Source organism: Hypanus sabinus, chromosome 13 (assembly GCF_030144855.1).
Source record: "Hypanus sabinus isolate sHypSab1 chromosome 13, sHypSab1.hap1, whole genome shotgun sequence".
Classification (NCBI taxonomy): domain Eukaryota; kingdom Metazoa; phylum Chordata; class Chondrichthyes; order Myliobatiformes; family Dasyatidae; genus Hypanus; species Hypanus sabinus.
This window is the reverse complement of record NC_082718.1, coordinates 86,674,575-86,701,006: the sequence shown is the minus strand read 5'-3', so window position 1 is coordinate 86,701,006 and position 26,432 is coordinate 86,674,575. Positions and strand designations below refer to the sequence as shown.

The window sequence follows — 26,432 nt, the reverse complement described above, 5'->3', positions numbered from 1 at the left end:
CGTGGAGCTTAACGTGACCATTCTCGTAAACCTCGTCCGCGAATCGGCAGGGCGGGGGGGGGGGGGTTCAACGGTTGTTCCTATATATTGTGGTTTTACGTACTGGAGTATTTTTCACGTTAGAGGCACTCGGGACCCTGGTGACCTGAGGAGAAGGATTTTTTAGGGTGTGTGTGACTATTATCGTTGGGCCATTCCGGATCGAGTTGCGCAAGGCGCCAAATCGGTGGTCGAGTCCGTCGAGTGTCCGCGCAGGCGCGTTGCGGCAGTCAGAGGTCGGAGAAGATGGCGTCGACGGGTAAGAGCGAGTCTCCCAACTGTTGGGCTCGGATTCAAACGCGCGGCCGCCATCCGCAGTCCCGGTCGGCGGCAGTCGGTCCCTCGAGTCGCCCCCGCGCTTGCCTACTGGTTTTTTTGCCGAGCTTTGAATCGGATTTACCGGCGACTGTGGAGGTTTTATTGTATGTGTGTGTCAAGGGCCGCGGTTTTATGCTGGGGCCAGGCCCCATCGCGTGTTGCTGGAGGAGGAGGAGAAACGGGCGGGCGGCCGTTGGGACTCCCCTCCCCCCCCCCCCACCCCGCCGTCGTCAAGGCACAACCACAAACTCTCCCTCCACTGGCCCGCCCGTCAGTGCAAACTGCGCCATAAAGCCTTCGGGCCCGGCTGGCTCCCCTCGCACACACGAGCCGCCATCTCACTTCCCCAGCGGCCGGCTCCTTGCCCTTGGGCTGCGCCGTCGCCGAGTTTCCAGACGAAGGGGAAGTGTTTTTTTAAATGTTACCTATCGGCTTTGAGGCCTGGTGGGGGGAGGGGGTAGAGGAATCAGATTGGCCAACGACCTGATTTCAATTATTAAAAGATATCAGTTTGTAACTACGGTCAAAATAGTTTCCTTGGAAATATTTTAAGGTTGAAACAGTGTCCTATATATTCTCATTTTAAATTATGTTGGTGTAGATTTTCAACTTTTTAAAGTACCCCATTTTGAAAATACACACACAGTTTAAGAAGTTGTGTTTTATTTCGGCCTTTATTTCAAAGATAGTAGTGGTTCCGTATGCGACAGCGGTTTGCCAAACTGGAGTCGTTAATTGGTCAAAAATTAATTTTTCTTCGTAGGAAGGCGAGATATAACAAAAGTTTGAAAGGCAGCTAGGTTACTGAAATGCTAACCTTTTGCAATGTTAGTTTTTTTTTTCGTTTTTGGTGTGGTGTTTTAGACGTCCCAAATTTGTTAAATTATTGAGGATCATGTTCTTAAATGAGCAAGGGTGTTTTCGTTCTTCCGTTGAAGTCACTGAACTCCGGTGAAAATTTAGCACTGGGTTCCTAACATCTCGTGATAAGCTAATAATTTCTAAGATAATATTAACTGTGCTTTTACAAAATAATTAAATTTTATTTTCCTTAAAAAATCCACACAATTCCTGTAGTCTGAAACTTGAGTTTTCCCTTTGTGCAGTTTCTCCATCGTTGTGGAACCTTATTTTTAAAAATCTCAGAGCCTATCACATATGATCAGTATAAAATTTGTCAATCTAATATTGCCTGAAATGTGTGAAAAGTGTAGCATGCCTTATTTCTTTGGGCTGGCACTTCAAGGGTTCTCCACCACTGGAGCCTTTTCATTTTTTTTAATCTCAGAGTCCAGTGGAGCTGATCAGTATAAATTTGATCAATATCGTGTCTCAAATGTTATTGTGTGAAAAGTATAAACAAAAGTTTTTACTGTGAGAAAGATTAATTTTATACTATGCTAGTAACAGGGTGGTATGGAGAACCGTCGGTAGCTGTCACTTCGCTAAAATTCTTTGACCTAATGTAGCTTGAACTCTTGTCATATGCCTCTATTTTTATTATAGAGTGTTTTTACATTTTCACACACCTCTCCTTATGGTGTTAATAATGATTGGCAATTCAAATTTCAGTATTGGCACTTGGAATGGCTTTTTGTTAATATAAATGATGTGAAAGGTGACACCAAACAGGAGTCTCCTACTTGACTGAAATTGAATGACAGATTAGTCAGAAGGAGGTAACCACTATATTTAAAAGTAATTGCTTGCCCTAGATGTGGGCATTTTGAGAATATTTGATATAGTTAGTAAACCAGTTGACCTTACTGTCTTGGTCTAGTGAGAAATTTGTGTTTTATGGATAGAAATAGCAAAATTTGGAAAGACTTGGCATTGTCTTTAGAAAGAGAAACGTTCAAATTTTGGGGGCTTTATTATTCATTAGATCCCACAAACCTGCTGGATTAAAGTTTTTATTTCCCCAGCAAAGTAAAAAAAATAAAAACTGAATGGAGAAGATACTGATTTATGCAAGTTTGTTTACTTTTGTATGTCTTAACCTTTTCCTTCAGTGTGGGAGGAAGAGCTAAGAATTGCAGACATAGCATTTACAATACATTTATTTCTGAAACAATTGATTTAGGGCTTCAGTTATCACATACATTGCAACATTGATGATGTACTTTTGCTGACCTTTTTCTCTTGCAACATTCAAATGCCTACAATTGTGAGCACTGAGAGATGCTAAAACTGATAAAGTGAAACCATTTTCTTAAATATGAACAATTCTAAAATACTCATTTGTTTGAAGATGGAAGTGTTCCATCTTTTTTGCCACATTTTTAAATAAGGAATTAAGCTTGATTGAATTGCATGTTTGCTTTCATTGATATTCACCATAGCTACAGAAAATTACTAAGTAATTTTGGGAATAAACTGATAACCGAGCTTCCAGATGCAGGCCTTGATTATGGGTTGTGATGCTGTCCCTTTGTCCACAGTAGTGAATTTTTTATAGGAAAACTAGCTTTTTCAATTGCCATGTTTCTGTTGCGCAAGGTTGTGGGGGAGGAATTGCACATGCTACAAACTTTTTCCACAAATACTGCCTGACTTGCATTCTTAACATTTTCTTAACATTTTAACCTGATCTTTAGTAGTATTTGCATTTGATGAATCTCAGTCCCTTGTATTAGAATGATGCAAGAGTAATCGCTGTCCAGAAACCAACCCCCAGACTTTTCCAAAATAGTTGTTTCACTTATTATTATGTTTGGGGATCTTTAACCTCTATGAAAATAAACTATTTGCAAAATGCTTGTTCTTTTTTGCATTTCAGACCATATTGTGTCACATTTTGTACATGGCACCTCATCCCCTGGGTAAGGGTACTTGTGTATTTCAGTATTGCTGCACCATCCAGGGGTTGACTAAGAATGCTCAGCTGTATCACAAAGATTTAAATTATATTACCTAGACTACAAGCATGTTAGCAGATTCATCATCTATTATTAAATTGTTTTTTTTTGTAAAATCTATTTTACTTTGTTTTTCCTTTTAGATTATAGTACCTATACTCAAGCTGCTGCACAGCAAGGGTAAGTGCATCTGATGGACTTAAAAAAATTTTATATTTCATATCAGAAATTTAATTGGTTGTCATGTCTTTGAAAATCAGTCTGGTTTCAAGTACTCAAGTAATGACTTGTATTTTCTAATTTAAAAATTGAAATAGATACAGATTGCTTTGTAATTATTAGGACAAACTGAAGTTCTTAATATTTCAGATACAAGCTCTCGTCTGGATAGTAATGGGTGGGTGGCAATGAAATTTCTCAGTTTTCCAGATGTCAGAATTCATTGTCTGTTTTCTTTCATATATTCCGAATTATTTTCTTGTAGTTTTGGAGTTGAGTACTTTGTCTAATTCACACCATTACTCGTATTGATACTCCATACTGTTCCATTTTCGAACACTGTTAAGCCTCTCTAAATGTTTTGTGTATCCCCTCTAAACGAAGTCAAAATCCATTGTAAATATTATTGTAAATTGTATCATTTGAATTCAGTTTCACTTTTACATGTGACTGAGGTTTGAAAAAACAAGTAAACTGCTTGTAGTGCCATTAATTACTTTCAGCATTCCCTTAAAGAATAGGTGGGGGTGCATTTTTTAAAAACTAATGATGGAGTGTAGATCTGGGTAAAGCAGCTAATCTCTAATATTTTGGTAGCTTGGGGAATCGGGTGCTTGTATTCCATGTGCTTCATGACTGATGATGTTCTTGTCATGGACATTGCTTGTCCCCAATTTTTCGGAAGAGTACAAAATAATTGCTGATACCAGCTAACTTGTGAGCACCGTTTGGTTTGTATGGCTTTATCTGGTTAGATGGACTCTTAATATTTCATCTAGCTTTAACTAGGCCATTGCAACACTAGAGGATTTAACCTACGTAAGTGAGGCTATGCGATAAGAAGCTATATTTCTATATATCATTTATCTAATCTATCAATAGGGCCTCCTTGGACCTTTTCACCAAGACAGTTGATCTCTTGTTAAAATGTGGATAAAGTCAGCCATTCGTGTATACTAAATGTAAAAGGTATGCTGTTGTTTTGAATAACTATAACTTTTACATGCAGTGTACATTTTTGAAGTGACATCCTTCAGTGATGATCAGATCTGGGATGGATGAATTTCCATTTGGTACATGCATACAAATTCTGTATAGCAATTCTTATTGCAGTGCCAACTTGATTGTTGTTGTGGTCATCTGCTTGAAATATGCAAAAATTCCTCCTCTACTTCCAGATCAAAAGTTGAATTTATGTAAGAAACTGTATTTGGGTGCAAGTTAATTGGGAGCAGACCCTAGGTGCTGAATGCCTCATAAATTGTTGAGGGTTTTTAGTTTTTGCCTTGTTTTTAAACACATCTTCCCAGTTTCTTAGGTTCAGCTAGATTATCTTTTTGCAGAATAGTTTATGTATTAATTAAATTGTGTAGGTCTGCTTGTAGTTCGTTTAATCAGTGTATCAGAAGTAGTCATTTTGGACAAGTTGTTAAATTGGCACTTTCTGATACACTTAGGAAAGAGGTGGTTTAATGTTGAGTTGCAGAGAATGTTACAGTGTGAATGGGATGAATGGAATCTGTAGGTGAGACCAGTACTGCTGTGTGGATAAGTCAGCTGGTGGGTAAATTTAAGCTTTTCAGTAGGAATGGAACAAAGCCATGAGAAGAGCACATTTGAAGAGAGAATAGACAAAGAAACAAAAGTAGATGAGCAGTGCAAGGATGTGGAAAGAACTTTTACTTGCCTCACTTTCTCTCCATTAATTGATTGGGGATGTTGTGCATTTTGTATCTTTTGGTTAATTTGGTTTAATTTTCAGTGTACAGTTTAGGTAATGGAAATTTGCCTTTGCAGAATTCATAAATCACTAAATGTTAACTTTGTGAGGATAAGAATAACTAAATTAACAAAATGTGGCGGGGGGGGGAATTGTCCCATTAGGTATACTTCTCTGTTCAGTCATTGCTAATTTATTTTCCTATTTCTACATGTAACATTTGACACCCTTACTAATCAAGAACCTCCCTACTTCTACTTTAAACATACCCAGTGACTTGGTGTCCACATTATGCGGAAAGAAAATCTGTGGATTCACCACCCTTTGGATAAAGAAATTCTTTCTCATCTCCGTTTGAAAAGGATGTTATTTTATTCTGAGCCTGTTCCCTCCGGTCCGCGCGCACTCTATCCAAGCCCAACAGTACTCACTAGGTTTCAATGAAATCCAGTGTCCTAAATTTCAGCAAGTACAGGGCCCAGAACTAATGAACGGCTCCTCAAACATTAATCCTATCATTCTTGCAAACCACCTCTGGAACCTCACCAACACCAGTATATCCTTCCTTAGATATGGGACCCAAAACTGCTTGCAGTGTTCCAAATATGGTCTGACCAGCAACTTGTGTAACCTCAGTGTTACACCTTGTTTCTATAATCAAGTCATCTGAAATGAATGCTGACTTTTTTTCTTCCTTGCTACCAACTTGACCTAAAGGTTACTCTTTAGGGAATTCTGAACTAGAACTCCTGAAGTCCCTCTGCACTTCCATTTTCTGAATTATCTTCCCATTAGTCAATTAGAATATCTATTCCTTCTACCAACGTGCGTGACCATACACTTCCCTACACTATGTTCCATCTGCCACTTCTTTGCCCATTTTCCCAACTTGCCCAAGTGCTTCTGCAGATTTGTTTCCTCAGCGCTAACTGCCCTTCCATCTGTATCAACTGGAAACTTGGCCATCAGTCCTGTCATCAGATCATTAGCATATAACACACAAAGTAGCAGACCAAGCTGAACTGCAAAAAGTCAGAAAGGGCCCCCTTTAACTTCTATCCATGCTAGTATCTTTGCTTTCATACCTTGGACTTCTGTTTTCAAGCCTTGTGTGGCACCTTGTTAAGGCCTTCTAAAAATCCAAGTATATAACCTTTACTGACTCAACATCTCTCTTGTCTTGAACTTGACACATTTGTCAGACAAGATCTCTCTTTACAGATATTATGCTGACTTCTATCAATTTTATCATGTAATCCAAGTGTCCTGAAGTCTCATCCTTAATAATACTGACCACTGAAGTCATTTTTACTGGTCTATAATTTCCTGTCTTTTGCCTCCATCCCTTAAAGGGTGGAGTGACATTTGCTGTTTTCCAGTCTTGTGGTGCCATTCCTGACTAGTGATTATTGAAAGGTTACTCTACCTCCCCAATATCATCTACCTCTTTCAGAACCCTGTGGTCCAGGTGACTTCATCCTATCGACCTTTCAGCTTCCCAAGCACCTTCCAGTAATGGTGGCTACACTCACTTGTGCTCCCAGCTTGAATTTTTGATATGTTGCTAGTGGCTTCCACTGTGAAATCTACAAAATACTCTTTCAGTTCTTTGGCCATTCATTTGTTCCCCATTGCAATGCCCAATTTAACTCTTGTACCTGAAAAATATTTGTATACTCTGTTATTGGCTTTCTTACCTTCATATTTTATCTTCCTTCACCTGTTGCTTTTTAAAAGTTTTCCAATCCTCTGATTCCTTACAATTTTGCAAAAAAGAAAGCCCTCTATTGCTTTTATGCTGTTTGACTTCCCTTGTCAGCCACTGTTGCCTCATCCTCTCTACAATGCTGCTGCTTCTTTGGGATCATGCCACTGCTGTTCTACCATGTCCCCTGATTAGGGTCCCTTCCAATCAACTTTGGCCAGTCCCTTTTGTGTCTCTATTAATGCCGACGTGTCTGATTTTTTTTTGCTTCTCCCTCAAACTGAAGGATGAATTCTATCATATAATCACTGCCTTGAAGGGTTCCTTTACTTCTCTTATCAATTCTGGTTCATTGCACAAACTTTCTCTAGTGGGCTCAACCATATGCTGTTTTACAAAGTAATCTAGTAGATATTCCTTCTCTTAGGGATCCAGTGCCAACATGGATTTCCAGTCTGCGTGCACATTGAAGTCCTCCATGACCACTGTAACATTACCTTTTCTGACCCCTGTTCTAATTTGTACCCTACATTGTGACAACTATTCAGAGGCTTGTATAAGATCCATCAAGGTCATCTTATCCTTGCAGTTTAACTCCACTCATAAGGACCCTCTGTTTCTGATCTTGAATCACTTCTTGCTAAGGGTTTTATTTCATTTTTAACACCCTCTGCCTATTTGCTTTTCTTTCAACCTGCAACTCTGCCCAATGCTACACCTGCCAATTTTTAACTGCGCAGTAAGCTCATCTGCCTTGTTTCAAATACTGAATGCTAGCAGCTTTCTAGGAATTCAACTGCTGTGTAGCCTGGGGATGTCACTTCAACTTGTTCTCGTCTGGTGACTACAAACCTGGTTGCATGTAAGCAAGTCTCTTTACCTATCAATCCCTTCCCTGTCTTCAATTCAGAGCAACTTGTTTCCTCTGTTTGCCAACTTTGACAAAAGGGGTCTGAGACTCTTGTATCTTTTAAGCAATGTGAACACACTGTAATTCTTTGCAGGTATGGAACCTATGCAGCTCAGCCTACTCAAGCATATGGACAGACAACCCAAGTAAGATTTTGGCTTTTTTTGTGATATTGTATGTTAATTTTGAAGTTTTAAGAATATTGATAATTCGTTGAATTTCATTGAACTTTAGCTTTTTGTGTATTCTTTTATAACTTGAATTCAAATAGGCATATGCACAGCAGAGTTATGGAGCCTATACTCAGCCTACTGATACAACATATACTCAAGCACAAACAACTGCAGCATATGGGCAGACAGCATATGCCACTGCATATGGGCAACCCCAGACTGGTAAGGGTTAAATTCTGTTAATTTTTTTTTAAATTTTCATCTAAATTCTATGATTAATTCTTAACTTCTTTTTGTTTTGCTGTCTGTTGTGCTTTCTTGGGTAGAAGGGACAAGTGCAGGTTAGAATGCCTGGTTGTTGCATGGTTCATATTTTGTTGGCGTTTTACATCAAACATTTGAAACTTCAATGTAAAGTTAACTGATTTGTCATGCATGCTCAATATTGTGAATAGGCTGTCCTTTATGCAACAGGGAAATAATTTGCCCTTGAAATTTTAATTTTTAGATTGGCTGGCATTCAGCCAATCATGAAATTTATACTGTCCTTTGCTATATATATGTACAGGTCCAAGACCCGCACAAGTGACAGCTGTTTGGAAAGGCACAGTTTACCACCTGGGTATTTCTCAGTGTCAGAAAGTACAACTAGTAAATCTTCATTTCGCCCATTATACAAATCGTATTCTAGTGGTGACTGATTAAAGTTTAGGAGTGACCAGAATTTATCCTTTTGAGGTGTTATCATGAAAGGTTATGTTTCTAAACATTGCCTGAATTAAAATGCATTAATTAAAAGGTTAATTGCATCGACTACATTACACTGAGGTAGAAAGGTGTGGCAATGTGTTTTGAATTTGAAAAAATTGGTTCACTTAACGTCGATGGGAAGTTCTTTTGGCCTCCTTGCTATTGCAAAATTGACTTTAATTAGAAGTGTACTGACGGCTGAAAAAATCTCCATTAAATATGTTCATTTCCTGCTTGTTATCAGAAAATGAAGTAGGCATGAGAGTAAAATGCATTTGAGCTCTCTTTTCTGAGACTATTATGTTGCAAAGTGGGCCATGTGCTGAAGTTCCAATTTCAGAGCATCTCCGACTCATGCATGCAAAGATATTGGGGTAACAACTTTGCTATCAGATCAATTGTAAGCTCTCTGTGGGGGGAAGTGACATATTAAAATTTCAGCTGCATTGGGCATTTTTGTAATGGCTTTGAAATACTGGGAGATACAAGTAGAATACCAAATTGAAAATGCTGTTTCTTCCTGCTTCCAAGCTTGTATATCATCTCATCGATTTCAGTAGTGTGAGTCTGGTATTACAGCATTTAATTCCTAAGCCTCTCCATTTTTAAGATTATTGGTAAAACATTTCCTAATTTATCCTTAATTTTGGGCCAGTGAAGCACTAAGGCATTTTTTTTAATCAAAAGACACTAGTTGATGGGTCTGGTGCTCATTCTAGTGAGCATGAGCAATTAGCAATATTTTGAATTATGTCTGCATATAAAACTATTGTAGAACTGTTGGTACATTTTTCTTTTCAATAGGTTATAGCGCACCAATTGCACCTCAGGCTTATAGCCAGCCTGTGCAGGCTTACAGTACAACTGGATATGACAGCACTGGTACTCCCCAAGCTACGTACGGTCAACAGCCAACCTATGGTCAGCAACCCACTTATGCTGCATATGGGCAACACACAGCAACAACGGTTGCCCCAACTAGGTATAAGTCAATTATTTTATAGGTTGCAGGGAAGGGGTGAGAAAGGTTTTTATATTTTAAAAAAACCTGGAGTTATTCACCAAGGGAGTCTGTACATACTGTGCCAGCAAATTATGCATGACTCATTTTCGCTGGAATTGCTTAAAACCATATTCTTATTTTAATTTGGGGTGAATAAGTATTGAATTATTTAAATGAATCATGGTCTGGATAACTTATTTCGGCTATATTTAATTTTGGGTGGGGGAATAGAGCAATGTAGACTTTTCCTAGCGCACATTGATTTCAGTTACTTTGGATAAGATATTATTGTTACTTATTCAGTATCCAAATTTGTCCTAGAAAAGGTAATGTTGAGAAATTTGCATTTATGTGCTCCTTATGATTTGAACAGCTTCATTACTGCTAAGGAAAACTACCCAAGTGTTTGCCCACAAGCAGGAATCATAGTTAATAATTTTTAGAAAATTTGACAAGTTGGAGGCCAGGACAATTGAGTAAATTTATTGTAAGTCCAGTTTTGTTAGATATTGCAAATCCAGTTAGATTTTAAAAATGTTCTATCAAAATACAAACTTCTGTATATTTTCTCTCTTTAATTTCCTCTAACATATACCATTTTTGCTCTTTATCTCTAAACACCACTCTTGTCTGCCCTGAGTCAATAGTAACTTTGTATGTAATTTATAATTGCTGACTCATTTCAGAGCACAAGATACAACCAAGCAAGATGATTACAGCCAACCAAGTACTGGTTATGCTCAATCTAATGTAGGATACAGCCAGACGAATTATGGATACCCTCAAATGAGTGTTCATGGAACTTATCCTCTTCAACCTCCCAGTGCTCCCCCATCTTTTCCTCCTACAAGGTAATTGTTTCATTTCTGATGTGATGTGAGGAATTGGATTTTCCAACATCATCATAGAGAAAGGATTTGGGGAAATGTTTTGAAGGTTGACATCAGATGCCGAACTGTCATATTTAAGAAGGGAGAGGATGTCACATTGTTGGAAAAAAATGTATAATAAATGGTTTAGTGCCTTAAAACAGGAATTTTTTTCTCTCCCAATATGTTTTTTTAACTGCATTTGGGCAGTAACTTAAGTCATTGAGAGGGAAAATTTTGCATTCTTCAGAGGATATATTTCAGGGCATTATTTTGTATGTTTTAAATCTTTCTGTCATATGAAATTGTTTCTTAAAATCCTTCAAATACATTTTTCTATTATTTCAATGATAATGTTTTTAAGTTGTCTTCCATATTTTAACCCCTTGAAAACAAATTGTGTTAACTTTATTTTCAATCTGTGACCTTCGACTATCAAACCACCTGCCATCATGTTTTTTTAATAGTTACAGTAGCACCACTCAGCCAACTGCCTATGATCAGAGCTCTTACAGCCAGCAGGCAAGTTATGGACAACAGGGGAGTAGCTATGCACCACCACCACCCCCAACTGGAGGATACAGCCAACAGCAACCACCTACAGGGTTTGGTCAGCAGTCTAGCTATGGACAGCAAACAGACTATAGCCAACAAAGCCAGTACAGTAAGTTTGACTTTTGTATGTTTTGGTAAAATAGGGTAGTCACTTTGAAATTAAACAGTAACAGGCAACAAAGGAGCTAATAATAGAATAATTTTTTTTTGAAAACATTTTTTATTGCATTTTTAAGTAATTACAAAATGAAGTATGAAAAAAAAATGTATATAACCCTTCCCCCCTCCCCCCTAACTGCCCTATAGAAAAAAAAAGAGAAAGAGAAAAAAAAAGAAAGAAAGAAAGATTGGTTGTTGGAAGATCTCCACATGCTCCATGGAATTCGTAAAAACTTTAATATGTATATTTATTTCTTTCCCCAAATGACCAATTGTTTCATCTTCAGAGCATCTATAGATTTAATCCTGTCTTTTGTAAATAAGGGCTCCAAATTTTCAGAAATATTTCATATTTATCTCTTAAATTATAAGTAATTTTTTCTAATGGAATACAACCATAGATTTCTTTCTTCCAAGAGTCTATACTTAAATATGTATCCGATTTCCAAGTAACTGCAATAGCTTTTTTGGCTACTGCCAGTGCAATTTTTATAAATTCTTTCTGGTATTTATTTAGTTTGAGTTTTGGTTTTATCCCTTCAATATCACCTAATAAGAGTAATATTGGATTATGTGGAAATTGTGTTCCTGTAATTTGTTCCAGTAAAAGTCTTAAATTTGTCCAAAAAGGTTGAATTTTAGAACAAGACCATGTAGAATGTAAAAAGGTACCAGTTTCCTGGTTACATCGGAAACACTGATCCGATAAGTTTGGATTTAGTTTATTTTTTGTGGTGTAATATATAATTGATGTAGAAAATTATACTGCACTAATCTTAACCGAACATTTATTGTATTTGTCATACTATCAAGACATAGTCTTGACCAATTTGTTTCTTCAATTTTAATATTCAAATCACTTTCCCATTTTTGTCTTGACTTATGGATTCCTTGTTTAATTGCCTGTTTTTGAATCAAATTATACATACAAGATATAAATTTTTTAATATTTCCTTTTTGAATTAAAATTTCTATTTCATTAGGTTTCGGCAATAACATTGTTTGACCTAATTTTTCTCTTAAATAAGCCCTTAATTGAAAGTAACGAAATAAAGTGTTATTTGATATTTTATATTTATTCTTTAATTGATCAAATGACATTAATATACCTCCTTCAAAACAATTCCCTATATATCTAATCCCTTTTTGAATCCAATTATATAAAAGTTGATTGTCCATTGTGAAAGGAATAAGTCTATTTTGAATTAAAGATCTCTTTGCTAATAAAGATTTTTTTGTCTCATCATCAACATTTATCTTATTCCATAAATCAATCAAATGTTTTAATATAGGAGATTCTTTCTTTTCCCGTATCCATTTAGATTCCCATTTATATATAAAATCTTCTGGTACGTTTTCTCCTATTTTATCTAGTTCTATTCTAACCCATGCCGGTTTATCTTTCTCGAAAAAAGATGCAATAAATCTAAGTTGATTTGCTTTATAATAATTCTTAAAATTTGGAAGTTGTAATCCTCCTAGATCAAATTTCCATGTCAATTTTTCCAACGATATTCTTGACATCTTACCTTTCCAGAGAAATTTCCTCACATATTTGTTTAACTCTTGAAAAAACTTCTGGGGTAATTGTATTGGTAATGATTGAAATAAATATTGTAGTCTAGGGAATGTATTCATTTTTATAGTATTTATTCTACCTACTAATGTTACTGTTAATGCCATCCATTTATCAAGATCTTCCTGAATTTTTTTCAAAAGTGGTAAATAATTTAATTTGTATAAGTTTTTTATGTCATTATCAACTCTTATACCTAAATATTTTATACCATTTGCTGGCCATCTAAATTGAGTTATTAATCGACATTGATTATAATCTCCTTTAGTAAGAGGTAAAATTTCACTTTTATCCCAATTTATTTTATAACCCGATATTTTCCCATATTCTTCTAATCTATAAAATAATTTGCGTAGTGAATGTAATGGATCTGTTAAATAAAGTAGAACATCATCAGCAAATAAGTTAATTTTGTATTCTTCCTGATTAACTCTGAAACCCTTAATATCTGGGTCCATTCTAATTAATTCAGCTAGTGGTTCTATTGCCAACACAAACAAAGCAGGTGATAATGGGCAACCTTGCCTAGTTGATCTTGTTAACTGAAATGATGTTGAAATTTGACCATTTGTCACTACTTTAGCTTTGGGATTAGTATTTAAGGTTTTAATCCATTTTATAAATGATGTTCCTAATCCATATTTTTCCAATACCTTAAATAAAAAATCCCATTCCAATCTATCAAATGCTTTTTCTGCATCTAAAGCAACTGCCACACTCATTTCCTCCCTCTTTTGCGCTAAATGGATTATACTAAATAACCGGGTTACATTATCTGCCGATTGTCTATTTTTGATAAATCCTGTTTGATCCATATGCACTAATTTTGGTAAGCATTTAGATAATCTATTAGAGAAGATTTTTGCTATTATTTTATAATCGGTGTTTAATAAAGAAATAGTTCTATATGATGGTTTTAAAAGGTCTCTATCTTTTTTTGGCAATACTATTAAAATAGCTGTTGAAAAAGATTCTGGAAGTTTATGCGTTCTTTCCGCTTGATATATTAACTCCATAAAAGGAGGAATTAATAAATCTTTAAACTTTTTATAAAATTCAGGTAGAAAACCATCTTCTCCTGGAGATTTATTACTTTGAAGTGATCCCAAAGCTTCTTCAACTTCCTTCAATGTAAAAGGCGTATCTAATCCCTTCTGTTCTTTATTTAATTTTGTAAGAGTAATTTGTGATAAAAATTCTATCTTAACATCATCATTCTTTGATTCTGACTTATACAACTCAGAATAAAAATTCTTAAAAGCCTCTAATTTCTAGAGACTTATAATTAATTTCATTCACTTTTTTTCGAATTGCATTTATTGTTTTGGAAATCTGATCTGTTTTTAACTGCCATGCAAGAACTTTATGTGATCTTTCACCTAGTTCATAATATCTCTGTTTAGTTCCCATAATTGCTTTTTCTGTTCGATATGTCTGGAGTGTATTATATTTTAACTTCTTATTAATAAGTTGTCTTAGTTTTTCTTCTGTCATATTTCTTTGAGATTCTTTTTCTAATTTTATAATCTCTTTTCTATTTCTATCATATATTCCTTCTTAATTTTAGAAGTATAACTTATTATCTGGCCTCTCAAATATGCTTTCATTGCTTCCCACGATATAAATTTATCATCATCAATTTGTATCTAAAAAGAACTGAATCTGTTTTTTCATAAAATCACAAAAATCTTGATGTTTTAGTAGAATTAAATTAAATCTCCATCTATAAATTGATTCCTCTATCTATCATTATCATTGTCATTATTAAAGGAGAGTGATCAGGCAATATTCTTGCTTTATATGCCACATTTTTCACTCTATCTTGAGTATTTGTTGATAATAGGAAAAAATCTATCCTTGAGTATGTTTTATGTCTATTTGAATAGAATGAATAATCCCTTTCTTTGGATTGATTCTTCTCCATATATCAATCAAATTTAAATCTTTCATCAATGATAGAGTTAATTTTGCTACTTTTGATTTTGTAATAGCCTTTGTTGATCTATCTAAAACTGGATCTAAACAAAAATTAAAATCTCCACCTATTAATATTTTATCATGTGCATTAGCCAAATTCAAAAAGACCTCCTGTATAAATTTTACATCATTTTCATTTGGTGCATAAATATAAGAGTCCATAGTTCTGAAAAAATTTGACAATGTATAATTAAATATCTTCCTGCCGAATCAGTTAATACATTTTGTATTTTAATTGGTAAATTTTTATTAACCAAAATTGCAACTCCTCTCGCCTTTGAGTTAAATGAAGCTGCAATAACATTTCCAACCCAGTCTCTTTTTAATTTCTGATGTTCTATATCCGTTAAATGAGTTTCTTGTAAGAAAGCTATATCTATTTTCATTTTTTTTAATATATGTTAAAATTCTTTTTCTTTTTATTGGTCCATTAAGCCCATTAACATTAAAACTTAAAAAATTCAATAGATTAGTCATTATTTTTAATTATGTTACTCCAATCTATAATAATACCTAATCTTTCAACTTTCATTGCATCCTGGGAAATCTTTTTAGAAGTCTCCATGTTGCTATGTGTGTCCCCACCAATCATCTAGACAAAAGAATAGAAGAAAAATTGAAAATAAAGAAAAAAACAAAATACCCCCCTACTAATGTTGTGAAAGAAAAAAAACACATTACCCCCCTCTATTGTACAGGTCATGGCAGTCGCCATGATTACACACGTGAATCCCGTAGTAACCGATTCAAAGCTCCCCAGCCCCCCCGCAACATAAAAAGTATATATATAAAAACACATACTATTCTCAGTTATTATTTCTAAAATTTTACTTTTCTCCCTTATATCATCCTTAAATGTCCATCAGTTCCATTCGCTATCTCTGTCTTCATCTTTAACCATTACATTTAGAAGTCTCTACGTTTAATTAGCGAAGAGATGGGAGTTTTTGTGCGAACACCTCCGCTTCTCGATAATCAGAAAAAAATCTTTTTCTCTCCTCCAAAAAAATTATCAGTGTTGCTGGGTGACGCATTAAAAACTTAAATCCTTTTTTCCATAAAACATTTTTAGCTGGATTGAATTCTTTCTTTCTCTTCAAAAGGTTATAACTTATATCAGGATAAAAAAGAACTGGTTTCTCTGCTATCATCAATGGACCTTTTCTTCTTTTAGCACCTTGGGCAGCCGCCTTCAAAATCTTTTCTTTATCCTGGTATCTTAAACATCTTATCAAAATTGATCGCGGATTTTGATCATCTTGAGATCTTGGTCTTAAGGCTCTGTGCACCCTTTCAATCTCAATTGAAGTTTCTTCTCCCATTTCCAATTTTTCAGGAATCCATTTTTGAAAAAAATTTATTGGGTCTTCTCCTTCGGTACCTTCTTTAAGTCCAACAATTTTAATATTGTTGCATCTACTAAAATTTTCGAGCTTATCAGTTTTTCCCACGAGTTGTTTTCTTTCTGATGTCCAGGCATCATTATCATCTTCCATCTTCTTCATTCTTCCATCCATTTCTTCCACTTTGACTTCCAAATCTGTAATTTTCTTTTCCATTTTTTCCTGTTTGTCATTTTATCAAACATAGCCTCCATTTTTTCTTTAATTACTTTTAATGCATTTAATTTTTCTAATTTATGCATTATTTGCTTCAAAGTCTTTTTTGTATTTTCAGAGGAACTTTCATCTCCATCTTCGTCTGATTTTTCCAGAGAGTCCGACTCTCTCTCAGACTCACTTTCACTGTCGGTTTCATTCGTTGCTGGGTTTTGTAGTTCTGGTTGCACTTGTTTGAGCATGCTCGTTCCTTTGCGCATGCGCAGTTCTCGTTGATCCTTTCCTTTAGAAATGGCCGATGCTGCCGCGGTCTCCTGTTCTGTTTCACCGGTGGTGTGTTGTACCTGAGTCCGCGGTTCTTCGGTAGAAGTAGGCCTTGATTCTGTTCCAACTTGAGCGGTCTTCGCGGAAGTAGTTTTCTTCATCTTCTGTTTATGAGGCATAGCTTAAAACAATCCAGAGTAGTTTATGAGTAACCTTAAAAAAGTATTGATTGACTTTTCTTCACTTAAACATTAATTTATTAACTTTTTTACGGGAGGGCTGAGTTCCAGCGTCTCGATCCTACGTCATCACGTGACGTCCCCCCAATAAATTTATTTTTGAAACTTTTTTAATTATTTGGGTTAAAATCCAGGCCAGTTGTAATGGAGTTGGCCATGCCCATGTTGTGCCTTGTGAACTTGATGCTCATTCCTAAATTTCCTAATTATTGTCCTGAAATGTGATTAATACTAGTAAATTAACCAACAAAATGCTTATCTAGGTTCCTATAGGCAGGAGCAACCATCTACTAATAGCATGAGTGGGTATGGACAAGACCAGAGTAGCTACGGAACCTCAAACAGTAGCTCTGAAAACCGTAGCAGAAGTCGTGGAAGCTATGATCAAGGAAGCAGAGGAAGTAGTTACAGTAGAGGTGGTCGGAGTGGACGAGGTGGCATGGGGTAAGATGACCTCTTCCTTTTGGAGAGATTAATACAAGAAATCACCCCAGAGTAACAGTTAACAATACAGGGCTGAAAGCATTTAGCTGATTTGAAAGTACTGTAACAAAAATAACCTCTGGGTTTAACTGGCCATTTTCCCAAATAACTCTATTGGAGTTATCAGGAACCAGATGTCCCCAAAAGAAGTTTGCTTTTAAACTTTATATCTAAATTAATATATTTTAATTTTTTAAATCCATGGCCCATTAAAATATTTGTCTGGGAATTTGGGATGTTAAGTGATTACAGTTTTCAGCCCTGCTAATTTTCCAAAGGCAATGTCTCGCTTCTGTGGAATAGTTTGCTTACCTTAATTTCCACTTGTATAATGTATAGTTTATCTAAATTTATTTTGCATGTAATTTTGATGTGCTTTGAGATGATGCTTTCTGTTCATCTGGCACATGAAATTTGGGATTTTTAAAACCTTTGAATCTAATTTGAATTGGTTGTGCTACACTACGTAAATTTGAGGGAGGTTAACTTAAAACATAGTATTTACTCCACATAATATGACATTGCCTTCCTGGTGAAACCTTTAATCCTGAGATAAGTTGTGTTAAATTGTCCTTCGCTTTCTCTTTACATATTGCTACCACATAGGTGAGAATATTAATGTGTTTTGTTACAGTGTTTATATTTTGGAGTATCTCTCAAACATCACTACATCAATCTCATTAGTATTTTGGAAAGGGCATTATAGTCCCTTCGTCTACTTCCAGAATTAAAATATTTTGCAGTGGCAAAATTATGGGGTGTGAAGTGGAACATCTTATAAATTTGTAATTATTTGGAGCCTGGATTCATTTTTAATAATCGTGCATTTATTTTATGTTGGTGTGGGCTTTGCTTTATGCATATGCCTTACTTCATTTGAAAATCGATGTAGCAATTTTTGAAAGTTAGACTCCTTGTGGCCAGTTTTATTTTTGTTGCTAACACTCCAAATGCAGAAATACAATTGTTGCACTATAACTTAGGAGAATATGATAAAGGTTTCACTTCAACATCTGGAAGTTAACTTGACTATTTTAAGTTGATGGGGTTTCCATTTGCCTGGTACTTACAATATTTATTTCTGAAAAAAATATGAATAACGTGATCCATTAATTTACTTGAATTTAAGTAATTCCTGTACAATTACCAAAAAAAAATAGAGGCAATGGAAACCCTATAGTCATTGCGTTTAAAGACTCCATTGTACTTGTTTACTAATCAACAAGGGAGCTGAAAGCATTATCGGGTTATGCCTTGTAATAGGCAGGGTCAGTGGAAAATAGGAGTTATTTTTCTAGTGTTCAATTTGAACTTGCCAGTAAGGGTTTTAAACAAATATCACTTTAAATGGCGCCTTGTTCAAAAATGACTAATTTGAGTATAATCATTGTGCAACTTCAAATGAGCATTTTTTTTAAAGTCCCGAAACAATTGTAGTGGTTTACCAATGCCAAATTTGTTGAAAGCTATTATCACCATGTGTGCGTAAGGGCTATTTTAAATTGCTTGTGGGTTGAGTGTTTGTACCCTGTGTGTGCTGCCATGCCATTACAAACTCTAGTCCTTGTAAATGACCAATTTCAATCAAAGGAACAGTTGGCCTTAATTTACTTGGGGTAGACGGGGAATGTTGGGCTAGTGTTTATTTTACTGTGTCCCTACTGTGACTAGGGGTTGTAAATATCTGGGACCAATCAGACTGCTTGAATACCTGTTAAACATTGCTGTTGAACTTTGTGTGAAGAATGACCACTTGGATGCTGCATCAGAAAACTACTGATATTAATGGACTCTTGTCCCACAATAGATAATTGATCTCCCTTTCTGAAACAATCTTGTGCTATTCCTATCATTAGAAAAACTAGTGTTTTTTTTTCTTGAGAGCACTTACTGAGAATTGAAGTTCCATATTTACATTTGATGGGTACAGATACTCTGATTCCACTGACCCTGGCAACTTAATGCTACCTGGTGGTCATTAGTATGTTTATCATCTAAGAGGTATGCTAGTGACTCTTAGCCTCCTCATTAAATGCAGTTTTGGCACTTGAGTGGATTGGGTAAATATTTCAAATCTATGCTACATCCCACCACACACATTTTTGTGTTTTACTGTAACTGCTAAAGTGCTATGAAATTGTAATAATTGGGAATCCACAAGTTGCCAATACAGCATTCAAAGCAAAGGTAAGTATCCTATTTTCTATGTACAAAGGTACAAAAACTTGAAGTAGATCTAAACTTGGATCTGAACGTGCCTGTAATTCCTCATTTCTATTCATTTTAATGAAGACACGATTGGATATGTCTTGGTATCCTTCCAAGTAAGGGAAGCTTGGTGTAATAAATTAATAATCACTGTTTAATTGCAACACCTTTTTTTAAAAAATCCATCTGATGGGCATGTGGCAAAACAGCTTAGCTTGTCATTAATGACAGTACTGACAATGCTGTATTTAAAACAGACCAGTTTGAAGTGTTGGTAACATGATATTTAAATATAACCTACTGGGCTGTTTTTAAAAGAACATTCATGGGAAAAATGGATGGATGGTGTGTGGCTGAGCTGCAAGCAGCTAAAAATCTCTGGGCTAAGCAGAATTAGCCTGCACCAGAGAGGGGTAGGAGGAATCAGCCGGAGATTTCACTCTGTATCACATTGGGAACATGTTAATGTTACTTATGGAGCAAAAGAGGTTCTGCTCTGTTAGTCTTTCATGGTTAAGCAGTTTTCCCTGCCATAGGTAGTTACTTCAGTGAAGTCCACAGCACTTGTGGTCTGTACCCAATAAGACTTGAAATAGGGTGAAACTGTTCACATTTTTCTCCCTTCATAAATTATCCATTTGATTAGTTTTTGAGTTCAGAGCAAGTTTATTATTATTATTGGGCACCACGGTGGCATAGCTGTTAGCGCGAAGCTGTTACAGCTCAAGGTGTTTGGTGGTTCAGAGCTCAATTCTGGTGCTGTTCTGTAAGGAGTCTCTATATTCTCTCTGGCCTGTGTGGGTGTTCCTTGTGTGTTCCAGTTTTCTCAGATAGTCCAAAGACATACTGGGTAGGTTAATTAATCATTGTAAATTTTCCAGTTATTAGGTTAGGGTTATTATGGGGTTCCTGAGATGGCATGGCTCAAAGGGCTAGAAGGGCCTACCATGCGCAGTATCACTAAATAAATAAAAATAATTAAACAAATAAAATGCTCTCATTCGTACAGCTAAGATACAAAATTATGCTTTTACTAAATATCCACAAATAGTTGATCAGCACTATTTCAAAACCATCTTCTATTGGTATCATTAATCTGACCTATACAGTCCTACCCAGGATTTAAATCTTTGAATGCTTGATAGTTCAATTGATGTACAGTTACCTGTTCCTACAGCTTTTTAAATGCAACTTGGGTTCGGGGTCTGAAACCCTCGATGTATTTTCTTAAGATCATGTAGTGGGTGGAAAAATGTACTAATTAATGGTAACTTGATTGTAAGGAGTTTGTTGAGGTGCACAGGTTGACAATCATTGACAATATAAAATGAAGTACTACAATTAGGCTCTGCCTTTTTTTGCAATGGAATTTTGAAGTTCATACTGCTGGGCCAGCATTAAGTTAGAATTTAGTTTTGTGATAAATTTATTGACCATTTAGCTGTGTATTTTAGGTACTTTACAAGGTATTAACAAAAAGCATGCAATTGATCATGCTATTTTCCCTTTTGGAATAAGGTTTTTCGTCGTCCTGTTGACGGGATCATTTCCTCACCATTGACCCTATTTTAAATTTTCAGTTTAGGTATAGGTTTAAACGTTTCTTTTTTAAAAACTTTTAATTATGGGTAGAACTATGACTAATGTTTAAGCAGGACAGATGAGTGCAGATCTGTCTGACTTTATTTAAATTGGTAGGAGAAATTTAAATCGGTAGGAGAAAACTATGGTTGGGTGTTGAGGGGTTAGCTTTTTATTGGGTTGAAATTTGTACATGTTTCATTTAAAGGTTGGGTGGGTATTTCCTGTTGGATTTGGAAATGGTCACAGTTATAAGTGTTTAGTCAGGAAGTGAGGAGTTTACCATTTTAAACGTGTTCTTTGGAAGAATTTAACTGTACAGAGCCTAAGCAGTACGATACTGCTTTCACTCCCTTGTTTGCAGGTAAGTATTAGAATGTAGTTTTTAATAATGCCAATACAGTATTTATTTTTAAATGCTTGAATATGGAAACTATGTTAACATGCTTTGTCGCATTTATATGCTACAGGTTACAAAGTGAGAGCCTTGTTTACACTTCAATACTTTAAACTATTTTGACTGAGCCGGCAGCATATTGAAAAGTGGGACTAGACACGTTTTCTACATATGTATGGACAAAAAAATGTGTATGGTGTATGCAAGTGGAGTAATACATAAAAGCATGGTATTGTACACTTGTAATGTAAACATGGTATTTATTATTTACAGTAATATGTAATTTATTTGGAAGTTTAAAAAATAATGTAAAACTAGTATAATGGTTGCTTAACAGTTCTGTTAAAAAAAACTGCATGCACCAACTTTAGTTGTTGAGACCCTGTTACTGGCAAGTCAAACAGTGAAGGTGTAAATGGTTTTTGAGGGTGTACGAAAGATTTAGGAGAACTACTATGAAGAAAGGCAAACTCGCAGATGAAAACTGGTGAAACTTCAGAGGCCTTAGCCAGTGCTTTTAAAGAGGCACGAGTTTCATCCTTGAGCCTTAGGCTCGTCTGGTACTGGCATAAGGGATGCTTCATTTCTTCATATTTGTCCCTGCAGCGGTGTCGACCGGGGTGGCTTCAGTAAGCCTGGTGGTAAGTTTTTAGTATTAAAATGGTTAGTCAAATACATTGTGTTTGCAGTCTGTGATTTGGGGAAGACTTTTTGCATAGTAAAAAAAAAATAACCTCTACAAAATTCAACACTTGTGTCAACTGCCGGCATTAACGTGGGTTTGCTTTAAAATGGGTCTCAAATTATGTGATACAGTGATGAATATGGATGTATCATTTGAGTGATGGGTTTTCCAATAAAAATGGGTTTCAAATTACCTGAGGCTGGTGATGACTAGAAAACATAGAAGTGAGTAACCACTTAAGAGAGGGGTTTACGTTAAAATGGGTTTCAAATTCATGATGACAATGATGTATATGGAAAGTGAAAAACCACTCAAATGAGGTGGTATAAAATACAGAATGGTTCACTTATTAGAAAATTAAGTGGGGGAATTTTTAAAAGTAAAACTAGTTTTAAATTTTTACTGAATATTTTCATATGGTATGGTCTTGCATTTGCAGTGCATCTCAGTTGAATGAGTAACCAAAAAGAAAGGTGCCGGAATTATAGATCTAGATGTGTAAAGGTAGTGGTTTGGTGGAATGCAAAGTAATGTCATTGTTGCTTTTTCTCTCCATCCAGTACCAGCTGTAGAAGAAACTCCAGAGCCTGAACCAGGTAATGATTTTTATTGATAGCATACAGTTATGCTCGGTCATTTTTTTAAGATATATTTGTAATGCTCAATTCTTAAGGTAAAAGATTGTCCATAATCCTGACTCATGAAACAGGATCAATGATGATTTTTCTGTTAACTGGAGGTTAATGTTTTCCACAGTTACAGCAGCTGAACCTCCACCACCACCACCAGCTCCGGCTCCAGTTCCAACCCCAACCTCGACTGCGACTTCAGCCCCACAGGACAGTGTGGAGAATGATACTATTTATGTGCAAGGTTTGGGGGAAAATATAACTCCAGAAAGACTTTTGGATTTCTTCAAGCAAACCGGTGCTATAAAGGTTTGTGTTGATGTGTTTTGTTGAGAGATTGTTTTTAATGGGTTTTCCAGTTTGATAACTTTTGCACTCTTGCAGAACAACAAACGAACTGGACAGCCTATGATCAACATATTCATTGACAAAGAGACTGGAAAACCCAAAGGTGAAGCTACTGTGTCATACGATGACCCTCCTGCTGCAAAGGCTGCTGTGGAATGGTTTGATGGTAGGTCCTTATCAGTTTTTCTATGATAAAGTATGACTTCATTTGCACGGCTGCAATAATTTCCATTCCCTTCCAATTTTAGGCAAAGAATTTGACGCAAACCCAATCAAGGTTACTATGGCCAAAAAGAAGCCCCCGCCACAGCCCTTACCTCAGCTGCAGCAGCCGCCACCACCTCTCTCTTTTAACAATATGCGAGGTAATGTTCCCCTCCGTGATGGTAGAGGTGGTGGGCTTCCTAGAGGAGGAGGTGAGAATCTACATTACAGACCAGGTAATGCTATTTTTGCTTTTCTATTTTAGACAAATGGTGTGAATTTACTTCATTGACATTTATGCTAACCCTTTTGGTTCTGTGTCCCTTTTTTTAGAACTGATTTGCTGTATTAGGGGGCAGGAGTGTTAGTCTGGATTATATTAGGGTATATCATACCCTATATCATTTGTGACATGATTCATAATGCTGGTCTTTTGTCTCCATCAAGTTAGTTATGGAGAAAACATGAAAATTATATTGTGAATTTTTCCTGCTACCTGAAGTATGTATGTTCCCTGTCTTTAATTTCAGGACCTATGGGCCGTGGCGGAGGCGGAGGAGGATTTGGTGGCCGAGGTGGCCCACGTGGCCGTGGTGGGCCTTCTGGGGGAAATACACAGCAAAGAGCTGGTGACTGGCGATGTCCTAACCCGTATGTCAAGCTTGGTTTGAGCATTTTATTTGTCTTTTTCGATGATTCTGGTAGCAAAAGTAGATAGACAATGCATGTTTTTATTTTGTAGAACTTGTGGAAATTCTAACTTTGCTTGGCGGACTGAATGTAACCAGTGTAAGGCTCCAAAGCCAGATGGCCCTCTCCCACCACCATTCCCTCCAGGTGAGTTAATCTGTCAGTCATAAATTATTTTCATTCCATATTGCAATTAATGGCAATTTCTGGTCCTCTTTTTGCTGTAACAGTTGATTCTGGGCAATTTTTTAAATATGCTTTTGAAATACTTAAAAATCATAACTTGAATTCTATTGATTTCATCTACTTTGTATAGATTGTGTGAAAGGCATATTGCTCCTAGAATTGAACATGTAAACTTCCAAATTCTTCTAAGGTATGTCTTGGACTGATTTGAATTCCATAGGTGATCGTGGTCGAGGTGGCCCCATGATGCGTGGTGGCCGTGGTATGGACCGTGGGGGTTTTAGGGGAGGACGAGGTGGAGACCACCGTGGGGGCTTCCGAGGAGGCCGTGGTGCTGATCGAGGTGGCTTTAGAGGTGGAAGAGGAATGCTTGGAGGACCCCCAATGGGAGAATTAATGGGTTTCAGAGGTGGACGCGGTGGACCAGGAAAATTGGATAGGAAGTAAGTGAATTGGTATTTAACATTGTTGTTAGAATATTTTCTGCATAGATGTGCAATTAATTTGACATGCAACCAGTTTCCTTTCAAAACTGCCCTCTAGTAGAAGGACACCTTTAATTTCCTGTAAGTCCATCTTGTCTTAAGACATTTTTATCAATTGCTCATGGACTTTCTTCTTCTTAGGGGTGATCGTCGCCAGGACCGTCGGGAGAGACCATATTGAAGTAGATGACCCATCTGGTTTTCTGTTTACTACAACAAATATTTTTTAAAAATGTTTTAAATTTGTAATTCCGTATTTATAATGTTGTTTGCAACAACATTACGGCAATATTTCGGTATTGTATTAGTTTTTCAGTGGATATAGCCAAGTCAGGAAGTAAATTTCATGTTAGGGTGACTTTTTGCTTAATTTTTACTTTTGTCAAGGTGAATGTAATGATGTGAACGAGATCCTGAAGAGCATGCAAAACAAAAATGTACAGTGCATAGCTTTTGTTCTGTTTATACTATGGTGATACTGCAATAAAAAGCTGAGTCGCTCTGTTTAGTGTGGCTTCCTGAAATTTTGCTGAAAGTAGCTTGAAATAGCATTCCACAGTGTTGAGAGTAAATACACAAATTGCAAAGTTTGACACTGAAATGAGCTTCTGCAGCTTCATTAAAAAGTTCAACAGCTGTTTAAAAAAAATGTTGCACGAGTCTCTTTGCAAATTCCAAATGCAGTTATTGCTATAGAAAATACAAAAGTACACTGGATATTTCTTTACTTCCCCGGCCCCTCAAAATGAGTTTTTTTATTTTAATGGACTTTAGCAGCAAATGAAATGCTTATGGAAAATAGATAATGTGAAAACACTTCCTATTTGAGTTGTGGAGTGCCCACATCTTTAGGTCACCTGAGTAAACAGTCACTTTTTTCAGTGATTAACACGTTTTAGCCATGTTAATTGTACACACATTGCTGCTTTTCAGTGGTCAGTCTGGCTGACAATAGGTATTTGTACATTTGACCTATTAAATCTAGTAATGAGATTGAGCATTCAGGTTTACTTTGACTTGAGTATTGATGTGGACATATTCTGACTGATTTGACAAATTGTTCTCTATCTTTTAAATCTAGCTACACCAATTTTTAGTTACCTTATCTCAAATATTAACTTGTCAGTGGTAGATATGGACTGGTAACTTGTCATTTCAATGAATATTTGACATTCCAGTGCTTGATAACTGTTGCAAACTTAACTGTGGGTTAACTCTGGTCAGAAATGGTGCACATCAGTCATTGGTATAAGTCACTATTTGAAGATCTGGCTGCTGTAATGGGGATTGTATATTTAAAATTACATCTGAAAAAAAATTTGTTATGGTAAACAGCCAATTGGAACATTGAGATTTGTAAGATTGAGCTGCATAGGCATACTGTTTAAATACTCCTTTCACAACAATTTATTGACTATTGCTTAAAAATCCTATGAAATTTACAGTTACACTTGCAGAATGTTGTATAATAAAGGTGATGTGCATTATGATTGTGAATAATGCTTGCCACACGTAGTCTAGGCACAACATATAAAGTTGATTGTCTGGATCCATTTCAAACCCCCACACACCATTAGAGTTCTGTATTGCTGTTATTTTTCTAAGTGATTAAACTTGATTAATAAAGCTTTTCTTTTGGCTGA

General features: G+C 36.1%; 1 protein-coding gene across 1 annotated transcript; it reads left to right on the top strand.

The window, feature by feature from the left end:
* The first annotated feature begins 79 nt into the window (after positions 1 to 79).
* Positions 80 to 26,432, top strand: LOC132404072 (RNA-binding protein EWS-like). The gene is made up of 17 exons (XM_059988071.1): positions 80 to 298; positions 3,359 to 3,395; positions 7,864 to 7,915; positions 8,041 to 8,164; positions 9,497 to 9,674; positions 10,382 to 10,546; positions 11,032 to 11,228; positions 17,157 to 17,337; positions 22,169 to 22,203; positions 22,808 to 22,843; positions 23,004 to 23,185; positions 23,261 to 23,390; positions 23,473 to 23,664; positions 23,959 to 24,079; positions 24,171 to 24,265; positions 24,525 to 24,747; positions 24,931 to 26,432. The coding sequence occupies exons 1-17, from the start codon at positions 286 to 288 to the stop codon at positions 24,968 to 24,970; spliced, it is 2,001 nt and encodes a 666-aa protein (XP_059844054.1). The 5' UTR covers positions 80 to 285; the 3' UTR covers positions 24,971 to 26,432.